This window comes from Lissotriton vulgaris, chromosome 4_1 (genome assembly GCF_964263255.1).
Source record: "Lissotriton vulgaris chromosome 4_1, aLisVul1.2, whole genome shotgun sequence".
NCBI lineage: Eukaryota > Metazoa > Chordata > Amphibia > Caudata > Salamandridae > Lissotriton > Lissotriton vulgaris.
Window position 1 is genome coordinate 1,592,056,429 of NC_141691.1, and position 19,199 is coordinate 1,592,075,627.

A 19,199-nucleotide genomic window follows, 5' to 3' on the forward strand; every position below is an offset into this window, starting at 1 on the left:
TGTTATTTAACTCTGTACTGTGGTGAGAATAATCCAGAAAACGCCTAGAGGCCGTGTCATGAAGATGTTTTGATCGTTTCCTCTTTGCCCACATCAATACCTTTAAAACAGAAACAAATTTTATTTTTCCAGATAAAAGAAAGGAATGAAAGACGCAGAAAGGAGAAGACGGAAGCCGAAAACTATGATGCCAAACTAGAGGCAGAAATGAAAAATTACAATCCTTGGGGAAAAGGTGGAGGCGGTGCTCCTCTCAAAGATGGACATGGAAATCTAATAAGTATGTTGTTTTCTTAACCACGTTGTTTTCTTTCAAGTAATCTCTTATTCCTGTGCTATATTACCCTCAATATTAATTTGCATACGAGCTGTGACTGAGTTCCCATAGGGTCAGAGCAATCTAGCGCCTAGACCTAAAACAGATATGTGAGCAGAATTACTCTTGGTAGCTTTGGCAAATGCATTCATTCAGGCATTCCTCAGGAAAAAGTAATGTGATAAATGAACTTTGACACCAAAATAACGTTACAGTTATGAAATAATTAGAATGCCATTCTGAAACCAATTGAGGTTATGCAAGATAATGGTTACAGTGAGACAAAAGTAAAGCTAGTCTGTTTTGGGGGTGAGAGATATTTAAAAACAATTGAGATACATCTTGTATTTTAAAGAGTGGTGTGTTGCAGTACCCAGCAGTGATTGGCGGAATTCACGCACATTCCACTCCACAGTTTTTACGCGTTATGGCCCAGTTCCTTTGTCTCTCTCGATGCTTCTTCCACGGATTTGCCAGTTGGTGGAAGTGAACTTGGTGGACCTACTTCTTTTCTTCACCTAGTCCTAGGCCAACCCAAAGCCATACTCTTTCAACCAGGTAGGGGCAAAGCAAAACACACCTCTCCTGTGCACCACTCCCTCTCTTGGGGAGAAATGCTCCTTGCAGTCTGCAGGTGTTCTGCAATTCAAAGTAGGCCAGCTTTTTGACTTTCTTTTGACTCGTAATTGCTATAGCCTGTAGCGACAGGCAGATTGAATAGGTTATGTTATGTTAAACTTTATTTGTAGAGCGCACGTACACCAGGTTGGTTTCCTGGCACTGCTCTAAGGGAATTGTACTAAGGTGTTACTAGTATGCCAGTTTTATTAGCCAAGTTTTCAGGAGTTTGCGGAAACTCATGGGGTCAGTGCAGGATCTTATCTCCAAAAGCAGGGAGTTCCAGAATTTGGGGCCTATGGTGGCGAACCTTGTCCTCTCTGCATGTTTTAACCTGAAAGGGGGTGTGAGCAGGAGATGCAGGTGGGCAGATCGTAGGTTACGGGCAGGGATGTATCTACTGATCAGACTGTTGATGATTTTTGGGTTTTTACTATTCAGGGATTTAAAGATGATACATCCTACCTTAAAGGCGCATCTCTGGGTTATTGGGAGCCAGTGCCGTTTTTTCAGCAGAGGAGTGATGTGTTGGCGCCTGTTACCTTGGAGGATCAACCTTGCCGCCTGGTTTTGAACCATTTGAAGGCGGTTGGTGAGGTAGGCCGGAATGCCAAGGTAGAGGGAGTTGGCATAGTCAGTGTGGGATATTACCATCGCGAGGACTGCCTGTATTTTTGCTTCCTGATTAAGGAACCTGCAGATTTTCCTTATTTTCCTTAACTGGAAACAGCAAGTTGAGATCACAGATCCGATCTGATTTTTCATGGTCGGTCGTTGTTGATTATGACCCCCAGTGTTTTGGCAGATGTAGAGGGGACGGGGGATTGTCCAAGTTCTTTAGGCCAGAAGTGGGAGCTCCAGGGGTTCGATGGGCCACCTGTGAGGATGACTTCCGTTTTGTCCAGATTGAGTTTGAGGTGGTTGCTGTTCATTCCAGTCTCGGATGAACAGCATTGTCATCTGGAATTCGCGAGCAGTGGTTGGGGAGTTGTTAATCGGAAAAATTAGTTGGAAGTCACCTGCATAGTTGAAAGTTTGGACTTTCCTTTCTTTTAGTGCATGGATCAGTGGGAGAAGGTATAGGTTGAATAAGTGGGGGGAGAGTGAGGAGCCCTGGGGGACCCCGCAGGTGTTTTTAATCTTGGGAGTTGTGAAGTTTCCCAGGCAAACCGCTTGGTAATGGTTTTTTAGGAAAGAACTTATCCATTTGAGTGCTGGTCCTTGGATTCCTGCGTCCATGACACGGTCGATCAGGGTGTTATGGTCGATCGTTTCAAAGGCGGCGGAGAGATCTAGTAGCACTAGTGCTTGGGGTGATTTCTCGTCCGCTTTCTCCCGCATGGAATCCAGGACTGCTAGTACCACTGATTCTGTGGAGTGAGCTGGGCGGAACCCTGCTTGATGAGGATCCAGGTAGTCTGACTGCTCCAGGAAGGCATATACGTTTTTAGCTACATGTAGAATAGGTGTAGAATGAAGAAAGGAATGAGTGTTTAAAGATTTCTAAAGCACTCTATAATCTTGTGAGGTAACCTGTCTTTCACAGATTGTCGCAACTGGAAACCAAACAAGCATTGCTAAGTGTAAAGGTTTCGCCTATGGGATTAATAGAAAGTTAGGAGGTGTGGGAGCAATGTATGAGTGCAGGGAGAAAGGTGTGAGTTCTCTCTGCAAAGGGTGAGTGGTGCATGAATGGAGGTTGATAAGTGTCTAAGTGCAGGGTGAAAGTGCCACAATGCATGGTGACTGTGTGTTTAGTGCAGAATGAGAATTGTGTGAGTGTACAGGGTGAGCGATGTTACTATGTACAAGGTTTGCATTGTGTGAGTATAGGGTGAGTGGTATGTCAATGGCATAGGTGCAGAATGACCGGTTTGAGTTCAGGGTGGAGGTATGTCAGGGGTGTGTGAGTACAGAGTCAGCACTGTGAGTGGTGGATGAGCAATATCTGACTGCCAGTCAATGTTAGGTTGACTGTTCAGAGTAAATGGTGGGTGAGTGTGCAGGGTGAGTGGTGTGTGAGAGTAGGTGAAAGCTATGTAAGTGTTGTGCAAAGTTGCAAAATGAGACAAAGCCTTGCAGGCTTCTAATAAGTCTGAGACAGCTTCCTGGTCACTGCTCACCTCACCCGTCTCCTGGCGAGGCACTGTCTGTTATACCACACGTGGCATCTGAGCAGCACAGTGCAGGAAAGAGAGGCAAAGAAAAGAAAATCAATAAAGGAATGCACGAGAGAAGGAGGGACTGAGGAAGAAAGAAAGAAGATAAGGATTTAAGAAAAAAGAAACAAAGGATCAGCGAGCAGGTAAAAAATCAAAGAGAAAAGACATGTATGAAATCTGGGGAGTGAAAAAGTAAGAACAGAAATGTGGAGTTTTGGATGAATCAAATAAAGGTTGAGGGTGTGGAATTTTGGATGAATCAAATAAAGGTTAAGGATGTGGAGTTTTGGATGAATCAAATAAAATTGTAGGATGTTCTGGTCCCGGCTATTGACTTTAATGTTTTATTTAGCCATGTTGTACAGCGGCACTGCTGCTGTGCCCCATATCTGAATGGCTGAGTCAGCGCATCAGAGCTTTTCTGTGGTTATTTTCAGCAATCCTGCGCAGCTGTACACCATGTTAAAACACATTGATAAAGTCAATGAGACACTGATAGCTATGTTCCCTGCACGGTATAATTTATAAAGTAGTAGCACAACCGTGTGCAGTTCAGACATGCAACAAGAAAGAGGGTTGCAAACACTAGCTTATTTGTATATTTCCAAAGCAATGTATTTTTCGGGTGCCTTTTTGTGTCTGCAGGAGGGAGGGAGCTTGCTTTTTTGGCCTGAATGTGTGAACGTGGACAAAGAAGAGGACCATGAAGAAGAGACTTGGGACAGAGAAGAAAGCAAGTGTCAGTCCCTTATGTTCAGTGGTGTAAGCAAGAGGTCTCCATTCATACTTTGTGAACCTGGCAGTGTGTGCCTTTCATTGGCACAGGGATCGTCTGCACACATATACTAGTCTCGTATAAAAGAAATGTGGGCAGGTGGAAATGGAGGGTAAAAAATGGCGGGACATGCAGGGCGATGTGCACTGCAGCTACTAGGAGAGATGTGAAGCTGTCCTAATGCCATACCCGTAGAGGAGAATCAGTACAAATGTCAGTGTTCCAAGGCAGCAAAAAGGGAAATTGCATGTTTAAAGTTGGACAAAGCAATACTTTAAAATCAATAGGCGGTTCAAACTATAGTATTTTATGACAGGCCAAATAAAATTCTGCACATTAATATAGAAAACATGAGCACAGAGGAGATGGCATGCTACTTTGACAGCTGGGAAGACGGGGGTGAACTGAAGTGCCCAGCCCACAATTCACACTTGCAAAACATTTTTTAAGGAACAATTGTCGTTGGCAAGTGACAACATATGCATGCTGCCTGCATGCGAGACCTAAGAATCAGCACAAGTAAATGAAGCAATGCTGTTTTCAAAGCGACACAAATTAACTAACAGCTCTGCAGACAGCATCAAAATTCCTGAAGCAGAGTTGCTAGCGAAAGTGGTGGGTGCCTATAATACAGTGGAGTGGAGGGGGTTATTATTTGGTTAAGTGGGAAGGCATGTTGCTCTCTTTTGAATTATGACTTCAATATTTATTATAAAAAGTGTTTTTATCTTTTAAATTGATTGTAAATATTTTGAGGTGTTTGACAAGGATGGGCATGGTGGGAAGCATTCCTGCTTATGCAGAGGAGCAGATCTCTAGTCATAGTGAACAAGGTGTGGGAGAGAGCTTGACAAGACGTACCAACAAGGTAGAGGATGTGAGAGGTGGCCAGAGTTGCCATCTTTAGAACTTGGGATCCAGGTTTGAGTCCCTGCGTCTCTGCACCATCCTGTGTTTCTGGGCAGTTCACCTAATCTCCTCGTAACTAAAAAAAAACTGGCTAATTGTTTTCTGACATTGCTCAAGGTTGAAGGCTGTGAGACCGCACCCCCAGCCAGAGATACAATGGAGTGTGTATAGCAGGGGTTGAACCACACACAAAGATGGGGGCTGCTACATATCCCTGCCCAACAGGGGAAGATGTTTGAGTGAGGGATGGGTCAGTTGAACAAGGTAGCGGATGGCCGGAGGAGAGAAGGAGCAATTAATAATGCTCATCTTTAGCAAGTATAGAAATGGCGGCCAGCAGGAGGAGGGAGGGAGCGATTAATGCAAAGGATATCATGAGGAAGAAGTTAACCCTAATAAGTGTGAAGGGAGCCCTGCCGCCGAAAGGTTACTGGAGGTGGCACCCAAGTTGCCGGAAAAACATTCAGCAGCGGAAGATTCCACCCATTAATTGTATAATAGTTAGCTGCAAAACACACAAGATGATGGACGGAATGTTGCACAATGGCAAAACATTCACCCCCAATCACAGATCTGGGTTTAATCCATTGGTATTTTGCTCACCAAGCCACCCCAGTTCAGACATGGCCATATGCAAATCAGTATTGACCCTGTGCCTCATGGGAACAGTCCAGCCCGAACTGCCAAGCCATGTCTTTCCTGGAACGGAATCAAGCATCCTAGGACCGGTTTCTGGTTATCAGCGGTCTTCAGCCAGGATAGCTTGACTCCAGTGGCGTAGTGAGCACGGGACCCACGTCTGGGCATACCCTTCCCACATAGGTTGAACAGCAAAACACACAAGATGGTTGTCCCGAGGTGGTAGGGACGTTTGGGTTTGAACTGGCTGCTGTTGTTTCTACAGGTGGAGCTGATGAAAAGAGGAACACAGGCGCCTTCAGTAGTGGTTTTAACGAAGGCTTTATTGGGACATAAGTTTTTTTCATGAAACACAGTCTTTTGAAATGGGACAAAGAAAAGTAATCCTCTTGCGTTGACTCTTTGGCTTCGGGACGTCAGGTTGTCGGTGTCCACACCGGGAGTCGTCTTTTGGTTCCGCTCCGGTACCGGCAAAGGAAAGGAAACGAGGGTCAGGACTAAATAATGTTGTGATACTTTCTCAAGGGACCGGGAGTGAGGGAATAACCGCCGTGAGTGCATGCACTACTTAATCTACCCCCTAACTGGGGAAAGGAAGTGCTCGTGCAGGGGTGGAGGACAGAGGGCTTTTCTACAGAAACATTCACTGCTGTTTCTTCCGCCCGACCCAACCCGCTACCCGGCCCCGTACCTTTTGGAGCCACGCTCCTCCCGTGGGAACGTGGCGGGGCGAAGCGTGAAACCGTTGGCCTCCTGGCGTGTCGTTCTCCTTCTGCTCCGAGTCCTGGAAACTCCCGTCGTCTTCCACGTGTGCCTCCGCTCCTTGGGAAACGCCGTCCGCTGAGGATTCTGTCTTTCCGGCTTTTGACGCCGCTACGCCTTCAGGGGGTGGAGACTCGTTACCTTGCTCAGAAGTTTTAAAGGGACCTTCCGAATTACTAATCGGAATCCAGACTGAGTCGTCCTCTTCGGTCCACGACGCTGGCGTATTCTGTGGGGACAAGGTGCACGGTAAAAGAGGTGTGGCTGTCCACCATTCGGCAGTAGTCTGAGGTTCCGGCCCGTTTGCCCCCGTCAGATTCCTCCCCCCCCCCTGGCTTCTCCCGTTCGGGGAGAGGGAACACCCTTGAAAGGAAGTCCGCGTTACCATTGTCTTTTCCTTTACAGTGTTGAATGGTAAAGGCATACGGTTGAAGAGACAGGAACCACCTCAAGACTCTGGGATTGTGGCTACTGTTTTGATGTATCCATCTCAGGGGCGCGTGGTCTGTATGAAGGATGAATGGTTTTCCCTCGAGATAATATCTAAGCTTCTCTACAGCCCACTTTATAGCCAGGGCCTCCCTTTCAGTAGTGGAATACCTGCATTCTCTTGGAAACAGCTTCCTACTTACATACAAAACAGGATGCTCAATGCCATCTTTACTGACTTGGGACAGAACAGCACCAATACCTACATTGGAGGCATCTGTAGCTAGAATGTATGGTTTAGCATGATCAGGAGAGGTCAATACTGGTGCCGTAGTCATGGTGGTTTTTAAGAACTGAAAGGCTTTTAAGGACTCAGGTGAGGGCTGCTTAAACTCGCTAGGTCTTGTGTCTTTTCGAAGGAGGTCAGTCAAAGGGGCTGCTATCTCAGCAAAGTGAGGTATAAACCTACGGTAGTACCCCACCAGTCCTAGAAAAGCTCGTAGGTCTCTTTTGCTAGAAGGAAAAGGAACGGCCGCTATTGCTCTTACTTTCTCATTTTGGGGAGCTATGGACCCTTTACCCAAGACATACCCCAGGTAGTTTACAGTATGAAAGGCGGCTCTTGATTTTTTTGCATTAATGTGCAGTCCCGCTTTCTTTAATGCAGAAAGGATGGTTGTCAGATGCACAAGATGTTCTTTCCAATCTCGACTGTAAATGACTATATCGTCTAAATAGGCCGAGCTGAAAGCAGTGTAGGGCTGTAGCACTAGGTTCATTAAACGTTGAAAAGTTGCTGGAGCCCCATGCAACCCAAAGGGCAGAACTGTAAATTCGTAAGCTCCATCGTCTGTTTCAAAGGCCGTTTTCTTCCGATCTTCTTCCCGAAGGGGCACTTGCCAATACCCCTTTGTGAGGTCGATAGTTGTTATGTAACGGGCATCACCTATCTTTTCTATCAGGTCATCAACCCTGGGGATGGGGTAGGTATCGAAATGTGACACCGCATTTAGAGCACGGAAGTCCATACAAAACCGTTTGGACCCATCCGGTTTGGGGATCATCACTATGGGTGAAGACCAATGGCTCTGGGATGGCCGTATGACCCAGAGTCGTAGCATATCTTGGACTTCTTTACGGACCGCATCTTTTCGGGCAGCTGGGATCCTGTACGGTCTTTGCTTTACCACTTTACCCGGTAGGGTCTCTATGCGATGTTCAGCAAGATTAGTTCTTCCGGGCAAGTCGGAGAAGACGTCAGAAAAGGGTTTCAGTGTCTCTGATAACTCCTCCTTTTCTCGATTGGTCAGCTCTGTATTCACCACTAGTTGGTCCAGGGTTGACGTCTGGGCCACAGCCGTTTGTGCTACCAAATGTCCTTCCCGTGGCGCTTGTCCCAGCCATTCCTTGAGCATGTTAATGTGAAAGGTTTGTGTCTTGGATGGGGACATGCGTAACCTGTAGGTCGTAAGTCCAATGGTATCAACTATCTGATATGGTCCTTGCCATTCATGTTTCTGTTTGTTCATGCTAGAAGGAAAGAGTACGAGGGCCCAGCTTCCTTTTTTTAGTGTTCTCAACTTCTTTCCTTTATCATAGGATTGTTTGTACCTGTTCTGCTGGACTTCCAGAATAGAATAGGCTAGCTCTTGTAACTTTCCTAGCTTGGATCTTAAGTGGCTTGTGTAATCTAACATTGACTTCTGTTCTTCTACTTCTTCATTCTCCCACATGTCCTTAGTTACTTCCAACAAGGAACGTGGCATCCTTCCGTATAGGAGTTCAAAGGAGGAACACCCCAGGCTACTTTGTTTCTGGGCCCTAATAACATATAGGGCTACGGGTAAGAGCCTATCCCAGGAGGGTCCTTCGGCAGACAACATTTTCTTCGGGGTTGATTTGAGGGTTTGATTATACCGTTCCACCAGACCGTCGGTCTGTGGATAGTACACCGAGGTCTTTAGATGTTTTATATCAAGGGAAGCACAGACCTCTTTCATTAATTTGGAAGTAAATGGTGTTCCCTGATCAGTCAGTACTTCCTTAGGAAACCCCACTCTTGAAAATAATTCTACAAATTTTTCAGCGATGGCTGCTGTGGTGGTGGTTCGCAGCGGAAATGCTTCAACAAACCTGGTGGCGTAGTCAACTATGACTAGGGCATACAGGTATCCTCGGCTCGACTTTGGCAAGGGGCCTATGATGTCCATGCCGACCCTTTCGAATGGTACTCCAATAATGGGCATCTTTTGTAGCGGAGCCATGGATGGTCGACAGGTATTTTGTCGTTGACAAACTTCACATTTCGCACAATATTCCTGCACGTCTTTATATATCCCGGGCCAAAAGAAATGTCGGGTTATGCTGTCCGTAGTTTTTTCTTTCCCTGCGTGACCGGCCGTCAGATGTGCATGCGCAAAGAAAAGAACCTGCTCTCTAAAGGACTGGGGTACCAGCAGTTGTAATTCTCCTTCCGCTCTGTTTTGCCTATACAGTAGGTCGTTTTTTATCAGAAAGCGCGGATAGGAGGGAGATGCTAGATCACCAGCAGCATGGGCAGCTTCCCAGGCATTGACTAAGGTCCTGTCCTCACTCTGAGCAAAACGGAAGTTTCGATCAATAACCCAAGGTTCGGGGGATAGGTATGCAGGAAGGCTACTATTCTGTTTTGTTTGGGATAGGGTCTCTTTGAAGAGGGACAAGAACTCAGGGTTGTCTGTTCCTAAGATCATGTCTTCAGGAAGTGAGTCCACCACCCCTACCCACACCTTACAAGGTTCCCTATTTGGAAGGGCCATCGTAATAGATGCTACTGGGTATGGTTTTACATCTCCGTGGACACACCTTATATAAACGGGCCCCTTTGGATTCATCTGTTCTGGTTTAACAAAGCGGGTTTGAATTACTGACTGCCTGCACCCTGAATCTAGCAAAGCTCTTACAGAGTAACCATTCATCCTCATACTCACGTAGAAGGTGCTGCCCATTTCGGCGGAGTACATCACTGTCCTCGGGAGATAGCCGACTTCCATTGGTTCCTCTGGTGGCTTACGTTTGGGACACATTCTTGCGATATGACCCCACTCTCCGCATTCGAAGCACTGGGGACCTTTGTTTGGTGGAAGGATCATACTTGTGGGGCGTAGCAGTCGAGGCAGTTCTACTCCGCCCTTAGGTTTTTTCTCCATTTTGGATGGCGGAAGCGCTTTCTGAGTTTTGTCCGGCTCCCACGTAAGGGTTTTTGGTTGGGCTCTAGCATATTGGGAAGCCATTTCGATTGCGTGTTCTACAGTAAGTCCCACATGTTGACGCAACCAACGCTGTGTAGCGTAAGGCAGGGCTTCCATGAACTGCTCCAAATATATTTTCTTTAGAATGTCCTCTTTACTACAGAGATACGGGCGCAACCATTTGTCGGCTGACATTTTTAGCCTAAAAAAGAGAGTCTTTGGGTTCTCCCCTGGAATGCCTCTTTCTTTCCTGAACCGCACACGATAGGCTTCCTGATCCAAACCCAAATGGTCCAGGATCACCATTTTGATGGTGGCATAAGGGGTTGTGCCGAGGGGATTAGCAGCCTGATAGGCAGACTGGGCTTCGCCGGTTAGAAGAGGCGCTAGGAAAAACGGCCATTTCTCTTCTGGCCAACTCAGTGCACGTGCTGCCCTTTCAAAGTTAATCAGGAAGGCGTCCGGATCTTCACCTGAAACGTATTTCTGGAGGGCCACCACTGGGGGATGGGGGGTATGTACTCTAACTTCCCCTTGGACGACTTGTGGCGCTGGGGTTATACTCTTTAGACTTTCCAGGTGAGCGGTTATCGTGGTAGTGAACATGTCCCGGTCTGCCTGTGCGGACGTCATTTGGTTTTCCATTGCTTTTTCCAATTTCTCCTGTCCTTTAATGATATGGTCAATTAGGGCCTCCATCTTTTCTTTACAGACGGATTGTGATCCCAATTCTGACACCAGTTGTCCCGAGGTGGTAGGGACGTTGGGGTTTGAACTGGCTGCTGTTGTTTCTACAGGTGGAGCTGATGAAAAGAGGAACACAGGCGCCTTCAGTAGCGGTTTTAACGAAGGCTTTATTGGGACGTAAGTTTTTTTCATGAAACACAGTCTTTTGAAATGGGACAAAGAAAAGTAATCCTCTTGCGTTGACTCTTTGGCTTCGGGACGTCAGGTTGTTGGGGTCCACACCGGGAGTCGTCTTTTGGTTCCGCTCCGGTACCGGCAAAGGAAAGGAAACGAGGGTCAGGACTAAATAATGTTGTGATACTTTCTCAAGGGACCGGGAGTGAGGGAATAACCGCCGTGAGTGCATGCACTACTTAATCTACCCCCTAACTGGGGAAAGTAAGTGCTCGTGCAGGGGTGGAGGACAGAGGGCTTTTCTACAGAAACATTCACTGCTGTTTCTTCCGCCCGACCCAACCCGCTACCCGGCCCCGTACCTCTTGGAGCCACGCTCCTCCCGTGAAAACGTGGCGGGGCGAAGCGTGAAACCGTTGGCCTCCTGGCGTGTCGTTCTCCTTCTGCTCCGAGTCCTGGAAACTCCCGTTGTCTTCCACGTGTGCCTCCGCTCCTTGGGAAACGCCGTCCGCTGAGGATTCTGTCTTTCCGGCTTATGACGCCGCTACGCCTTCAGGGGGTGGAGACTCGTTACCTTGCTCAGAAGTTTTAAAGGGACCTTCCGAATTACTAATCGGAATCCAGACTGAGTCGTCCTCTTCGGTCCACGACGCTGGTGTATTCTGTGGGGACAAGGTGCACGGTAAAAGAGTTGTGGCTGTCCACCATTCGGAAGTAGTCTGAGGTTCCGGCCCCGTTGCCCCATCACAATGATGGACGGAATGTTGCTCAATGTAAAACATTCGCTCCCAGTCACAGATCTGGGTTTAATCCATCGTTATTTTGCTCACCAAGCCACCCCAGTTCGGACATGTCCATATGCAAATCAGTCTTGACCCTGTGCCTCATGGGAACAGTCCAGCCCAAACAGCAAAGCCATGTCTTCCCTGGACCGGAATCAAGCATCGTATGACTGGTTTCTGGTTATCAGCGGTCTTCAGCCAGGATAGCTTGACTCCAGTGGCGTAGTGAGCACGGGATCCCACGTCTGGGCATACCCTTCCCACATAGGGTGAACAGCAAAACACACAAGATGATGGACGGAATGTTGCACAATGGCAAAACATTAACCCCCATTCACAGATCTGGGTTTAATCCATCGTTATTTTCCTCACCAAGCCACCCCAGTTCAGACATGGCCATATGCAAATCAGTCTTGACCCTGTGCTTCATGGGAACAGTCCAGCCCGAACTGCCACGCCATGTCTTTGCTATTGTGCAACATTCCATCCATCATCTTGTGTGTTTTACATGAAGGAGAGAGGTCATCTAATGAAATAATAGATTCCGCCATGGATTTTGCCATCACTGGTTTCAGACAGCTGGCAGGAGCGGTGGTTGTCAGAAGGCTGGACTGGCTTAAAGCCACCTCAATCGGCCCTGAGGTTTGTAATAAAATCTTAGGCCTCTCATATGACGGAGAGGATCTTTTTGGGAGTCAAGTGGAAGTAGCCCTCAAGTCAGTGAAAGATACCACCAAGTCTTTGGGGTCACTCCATTTTCGGAAACCTCCTTATCGTGGTTCCCGTGAGAAAAGACAACTATCATATAGGGGAGACTATCAGCAATATCGATACCCTTCGTACTCGTCAAGTCACCAGCCTTACCATTCCCACTTCCAGCAAACACAGCCTCCGCAAACATCCTATGTTAGACCTAGCAGACGAAAAAGCAGCACGACCAGGCAAGGATGGAGGCTGTAGACAATGATATCTCACAGGCTTTGGCTCCAAATCCCTCACCACATTCTCCTCGTTTTTTCCCATCAAAACCCTTCAACTGCACTGGGAAAATTTCCAACCGCCTTCTCCAATGGCAAACCATTACAACAAACAAGTGGGTCCTATGTCTAATACAATTTGGACGCACGCTGGAATTTATGCAAAGAACACCTACAACCCCGCCACAGCCTTTTCACCAAAAACACCTCACAGCTCTTCAACAAGAGGTCAAGATAATGCTCTCCAAACGGGCAATAGAAAAGGTCCCAAGCTGTCAGAGGGGCACAGGTTTCCACTCCTGTTTCTTCTTAATCAGAAAGAAGCTATGGCAGTGGTGACCAATTCTTGACCTCAGAAACCTCAATCTTTACCTGAAGAAGCAATCCTTTCGGGTGATTTCTCTGCAGGAGGTTCTGAGTCTCATAAACCAATCAGATTACATGACCTCATTGGACCTCAAAGATGCGTATTTCCACATCCCTATTCATCCAAAGCACAGGAAATATCTGAGGTTTTTGGTTGTTGGACGCCATTTTCAGTTCAAGGTGCTCCTGTTTGCCCTTAAGTCAGCACTCTTGTTTTTCACTAAATGCCTTGCGCCAGTTGCAGCATTCCTCGGGCGAAGCCAGCATCAGGTCTTCCTGTATTTGGACAACTGGCTGATGAAGACATCTTCCGAGTCAGCAGCGAAAGCATTGACATAAACCTGCACAGATCTTTTGCGTCGACTGTGTTTCACTCTCAATCTGCAAAAGTCCAAGCAAACCCAATCGCAAAAGATTGTATTTCTAGGAGCAAAGCTAGACACAGAGTGCTTAAAAGCATATCGTGCGGAGGAGTGTTAGCGACGGCTTCTCAGGCTGGCGGCATCCATAAAAAGAAAAAGGTTTCTTTCAGTACGACTATATAAGTAACTCTTGGAAATTATGTCTTTATGCATATCTCTTATCCTATTTTATCACCTCAAAATGCGACCTATCCAAGAGGAGCTGCACAAACAGTGGGCACAGTCCAAAGGCACATTTGACGAAATGGTCAAGGTGTGGTGGTTAGACAAAAATCATCTATCAGTAGGGCGATCTCTCAAGCACACGCCAACACCCTTTGTAATCACCACAGATGCATCCCTGGAATGCTGGGGAGCTTACCTCCAAGAACTGCAGATGAGCGGCAAGTGGCATTGGACTCCAAGTCAATCACACATAAATGTCCTGGAATTGAAAGCAGTCCATTTACCCCTACAAGCTTTTCTTACCAGAATACAAGGTTCATTGGTGCTTGTCCGAATAGACAATACTACAACAATGCATTACATTAATAAACAGGACGGCACACAATCTCATCTACTATCAAGAACGGTGCAGAAGCTATGGGAATGGGCTATAACTCCCAAAATCTACATCCGAGCGGAGCACGTTCCAGCAATACAAAACACGATTGCGGATTCACTCACAAGGCTCACAACATTGTGCCACGAGTGGGAACTACACCAGCAGACTTTATAGCAATGATTTTGGTACTGGTAAATTGGAGTTAATAAGAAATGTTTGGGAAGCAGGGATATTTTTAAGTTCAAATGATTTTTATTAAGCATTTTAGAAATAAAACGGAGTGTAATAAATGAACATTTGTAAATTGGAGGCATTTTACAAATATACCAGAAACGAAAAGTATGATCCAACGGTAGCAATAACATTGAAATAGAGCATTTACAAACATACAGCAAGGTATAACACAAATCAATACATAATCAATCAATCAATCAATATAGAAAGGAAAATGAGTTAACTGAAATAATGGAAATCGACAATGGGTGGCCTAGATGCCTGTGAATTGGATAAGAAACAGGTAGTTATACAGAGATGAGACAAGGGAGAATATTATTAAGTGGGTGTTTGTTCAAACTCCAAGCATGTTTGTGTAAAAACATACGTGTAATCTGGTGCAAACGCAAGCGCAATTCCACTTGTGCCAGAAGCAGGGCTATTTTAATATAGTCCATTCATCCTATTGACGTAATCTTTAAATTCCCCTCCATTTTAAGTTCTTTACCAATACCAGCAAAGTGGATTTAAAATTCTGTTTGGAAAGGTCTTTGGTGTTGCATGTCTTCTAGTGGGCAGTAACTGATGACATTTTTGTTTTATTAAAGCTCATTGAATATCCTGCAACTTTAGCAATATTATACTCTATATCTAATCAAGTACTGTAGTTGGGGATTTAGTATGTACCAGTAGATCACCAGCATACACAGCCAGGGTACTTTCCCAAGTTTTTTTGATTTGACGTAAGGACTGCAATGGTTGTGTAATTTTACAGTGCTAAGGATTTTATGTTCATTGCAGACAGTGAGAGGTTAAGAGGATAGCCCTGTTTTACACTGAATTCCAATTATATTTTTAATGAAGTAATAATGGAAGCTTCTGATAGAGACTTCTAGCCACAGATTCCTCAACTTTTGAATATTCCATAGGCGTCAGGCTGGATCTGGAACGTTTCAACAGTACCTCTTTGTGCCAGTAGATGGTGCTGTTCCACTCCCCACTGGCGCTGTTCTACTCTGGAAATGATTTGCGGAGCCTATATAGGTGCCACTCCCACTCGCTGACTTCAATGCCTTTCTTTCCGTGCCACCAGGTGCGGATCCACAGCTACCTCTCTTCTCTTTGAGATCCTTACCTCAATCAAAAGTTGTTTAACAGTGTACAAGGGACATGTCACCTCCCAAACTAAATTTTCAAGCCCTATGAGGACTGTTGCAAACCTATGTCTGTAAGAGATCTTCACCAAATTTGCCTTTGATGTCTGGTATCAAACCACGACTTTAAGGCCTGCACTGACTGCGCGTTAATGAAACCCGAAGGTCATACTAGACAGCAAGCTAAAATTTGCCAAGCACCAGAAGATTAGGCAACAAGGCTGGTTTAGGTTGAAAGTTTAGCCCTAGTCTGGTTCAAGATCCAGAAGTCACCGAAGTCATTCCAGGGGTCGGTCTTCCTTTCGATCCAGATCTTTGGTTATGTCAAAGAAAAACACAAAAAATCTAAGAGGGATTTGGCTCTTCCCACCACTTATACTTCCTGAGAAGATGCTGGGGTGACATCATAAGTCTCGATCTCGCTTCTAAAATCATTTGACTTCAGAGCCAATCCGGCAACTTATTTCAGCACTACTCGTGTTTCTGGGGATGTCTGCCCAACCTAAGCCAGGACACCCCAGGGTAACTGTACGCTTTACAAATGCAACTAACATAACATAACATAACTAAGCAGATTGAAGAGTTCTGCGCTGCCATAATCTGACTCCTCAGATTCTTGTCGACTCCCCATGGTGCACCTGTGGACCTCAAAAAGCTTAGGGGTTCTCTACCTGGGTAACTGCTGTAAAGTTCATCCTCGGTGCTAACTACACTCTCTGAGCCCATAATAGGGCCACCTCTGGCCCTACTCTTGACTCCAACTCCAGCACCACTCACTGTCCATGCAAGTTCCGGGCACATTGACACGTATATCTACTCTGTCAACTCTGGAAGAGGAGGCTTAGTTGTCTCCTTTGATGTAGAGTCAGTGCCAGTTCGACCTTGACTGAAGTTGCGACCCGACAAACCATTGAAGCTGCTTTCCACCATTTGATATGTCTCCACAATGACAACAGCACACCCTGTATTCCCCATCCGGTGTGGGTTTAGATAATGATCATGATATTGGTGATAAGACTGGCCAACCTTATCAATAGGAAACTTGGTATGACGACCTGCAGGAGGCTTAGTGGCTGATGTCCCTTGACCTCCTGCTCCCCACCTTATAGGTCAATATCAAAGTGCTTATGGTAGATTTTGAGCCGGGGCAGGCATCTACTGAGGCCCTTTTACAATATAATTAGACTCTTACGGACACCCTGTAGGGGCATGGGTCAAACCGTGCATGACTCCACGGCCCAGCCCCGGGCATACCTGTATTTTTATTTCAACTCCCTTCACCTGAAAGCTTGGTGGTGCAGGCATCTGCAAGAAAAAACAATCCCAACACCTTTCTGACTACTCCCCTCAATAGGTAGGTTAAACTGATGGAGGCATTTGGGAAGAATTTTTTTTTCATCCACCTGCTTGACCCTCAGGACTGTAAATGCCTGCTGGTGCTTTATTCTCACGCCCTTTGGGACTCAGTTGCTCAAATCCTCCAAGCTATCCCTTACGATTTTCGACTTGTCATTGCCCAGGCCATTCAGGATGGCCAGGATGCAGCCAAGTTCACAATTTGTTGCGATTTGGACACCACCGTTTGGCACCACACATGGCTGTGTTTACACCAGTTTTTCAGGCAAAGCTTAGTCATCCATCAAAAACATGAGGTCCGATGGGAAGTTCAAGGAAAGCAGGTCCACAACACACTTCCTGGGCTTATCTACCCCATTTCACTAACTGCATCATCCCTACCATTCATACTTTTCATGGCTTCAGCAGAGGTAACCCATAACGTCAGTCAATCCAACCCCAGCATGGTGCCCTATGACAGTTTTGTGACCGTGGTGCCCACTGCTACCCCCGTCCAGGTCAACAGGCCACTGAGTACACTCCTCCTACATCCCCACCTGCCGAAGTCTTTTAACCTGTCCTTAGTGGAGCATGGCCACCGAGTAGGAAGCCGGATTAAAAAATTCTTGCCGGGTTGGCAGTGCATAACATCCGACAGGTGGGTCCTGCAAATTGTTCAGAAGGGCTATGCCCTGCCCTTTCTTTTCACACCACTGCACATCCCACTGTCCCCCTAATTACTGATGAAGGAACCTCTTTCCGTTTTGCGGGCGGAAGTACAATCCCTTTTGCCAAAAGTCTCTATTGAGCAGGTGCTCATGCCAGAAGTAGAACATGGTTGCTATTCTCGCTACTTTCTGGTGCCCAAGAACGGAGGAGGACTTTGTCCTATGTATGCCTGCTTCCTTTCAACGTCTTCTCCTGTTTTAATTTTTTTTAATGGGTTTGTCTGTCCTCGACCCTGGAGACTGAATGGGGCATTGGACCTGTAGTACGCCTATTTCCATATAACCTTCCTACAGGCCCATTGGCGCTACCTGCAGTTCATGGTGGGACAGGAACATTTTCAGTTTGCTGAGCTCCCCTTTGCTCTCACTAGCGCCCCCTCAAGTGTTCACAAAAGTGATGGTGGTGATGTCAACATAACTTAAGTACGGGATGCCAGTTCCCCCAACCTCGATGACTGGTTGTTGAAGGTGGGCTCACTTCAGGCAGTTGTCAACTACCTCTAGACTATGAGGAACCTCCTGTCATCTTTGGGGTTCACCATCAATGTGCCAAAGTCACACCTGACTCCTTCTCAGACACTCCCTTTCATCTGAACCATCTGGGCACAGATCAGAGCCTCTGGTCTCCAGCAGAGTTGTGGCTCCATATCAACCTTTTGGAATGTGACACTGAAAACCTTAATTCCATCCATCATGGGAATGCTTGTTCAGGTGCTCACAGACAACACTACCACCAGGTGGTGCTGCAACAAACAGTGCCAGGAGGCCTTGCGCCTATGAAAGTGTCTAGACTGCTACTGAGTTTTCCTGGAGGTGAACCACCTGGCAGGATCAATGAATACCAGGACCGACAGATACAGCCATTAGCGCCTCACAGATCAGTAGTGGCAGTTAAATCTGGAGGTAGCGCAAATGGGGAGACCCGATCTGCTGAGAACACACATTGTCAATACTTCTGCATGCTGGAGTTTCCAAGACGTCTCTCACTCCGAGGCACCTTCTACCGCAAGTGGACTTCAGGACTCCTGTATGCATTTCCGCCGATATCAGTCCTGCCTCGAGTTATCAAGATTGGGACTGTCTGGGCCCTAGTCATTCTAGTGGCCTCGGATTGGGAAAGGAGAGTATGGTATCACGACTTCCTGGGCTTGAGCATCTGTCCTCGATGAGGCTGCTCCTCCAGGATGACCTCTTTTGCAGCAACAGGGCAGGGTTCTACACCATGGCTTTCTCAACCTCCTCCTTTGATTGGAGTTTGAGCGGCAAGAGCTGAACAACTTTAACCTTCCTCTGGAGATGGTTAATGTTATCTTGGCAGCCATGTTCCCTTTGAGAAAAACTGTAAACGCCTGTTTTTGGGAAAAATGTGTGGCTTTGTGCGGTGCTTGACAGATAGACCCACCTCCAGGTTAAGTTTTTGCACTTTTTGTTGTTTGTTTTGTTGTTAGGCCGGCAAGTCCTTGCCTCTGGCACAGTTGAAAAGTATCTTTTGGCTTTTTGTGCAGTTGTGCTTTTTGAACGGTTTACATTTGTTTCTTCTATCTTCCTTTGTTATGCCACAGTGGGACCTTAACTTGGTCCTTACATTTCTAATGTGAAGTCAACTTTGAGCCGTTTCACAGCTGTTCCCTGCAGCTCCTCACCCTCATGATAGTGTTCTTCATTGTCATCACATCAGCGTTTGAGTGAGCGTCAAGCTGTTTGTGTCAATTCGATGCAGACGTGGGCATCCTACCTGCCTAAAATTGTGACGCTGTTTCATGTTTCTGTCTTCAATGTTAATTGGCTTGCGCACAACCAGTGGTTTTGTACTTTGTTGCAAGACATTTTTTGTTTGCCTTTCTCGTCTTCTTTATTGGGTGCTCCTTGGGGTGACGTTTCCGTCCAGTAACGTCTTAATGTTTAACTACCATTAGTGCTTCCAAGAATCTTGGTTGCATCCCCCTTAGGGCACTCCACATTAGGTCCATAAAGGTT

At 46.5% G+C, this 19,199-nt stretch overlaps 2 protein-coding genes across 7 annotated transcripts in view; one reads left to right on the forward strand and one right to left on the reverse strand.

Moving 5' to 3' along the window:
• Positions 1 to 19,199, forward strand: part of CSPP1 (centrosome and spindle pole associated protein 1) — a 1,363,238-nt gene that overhangs the window by 698,207 nt on the left and 645,832 nt on the right. For all 6 annotated transcript variants that reach the window (XM_086965839.1, XM_086965840.1, XM_086965843.1 and 3 more), the window contains one exon: positions 133 to 280. In XM_086965839.1, the coding sequence (XP_086821965.1) occupies positions 133 to 280 (148 nt within the window). The remainder of the gene's footprint in view (positions 1 to 132; positions 281 to 19,199) is intronic.
• LOC147724288 (uncharacterized) lies at positions 6,063 to 10,719 on the reverse strand. Its single transcript, XM_086966990.1, has 2 exons — positions 9,580 to 10,719; positions 6,063 to 6,410 (listed from the first exon to the last, which is right to left on the reverse strand). The coding sequence occupies exons 1-2, from the start codon at positions 10,717 to 10,719 to the stop codon at positions 6,063 to 6,065; spliced, it is 1,488 nt and encodes a 495-aa protein (XP_086823116.1).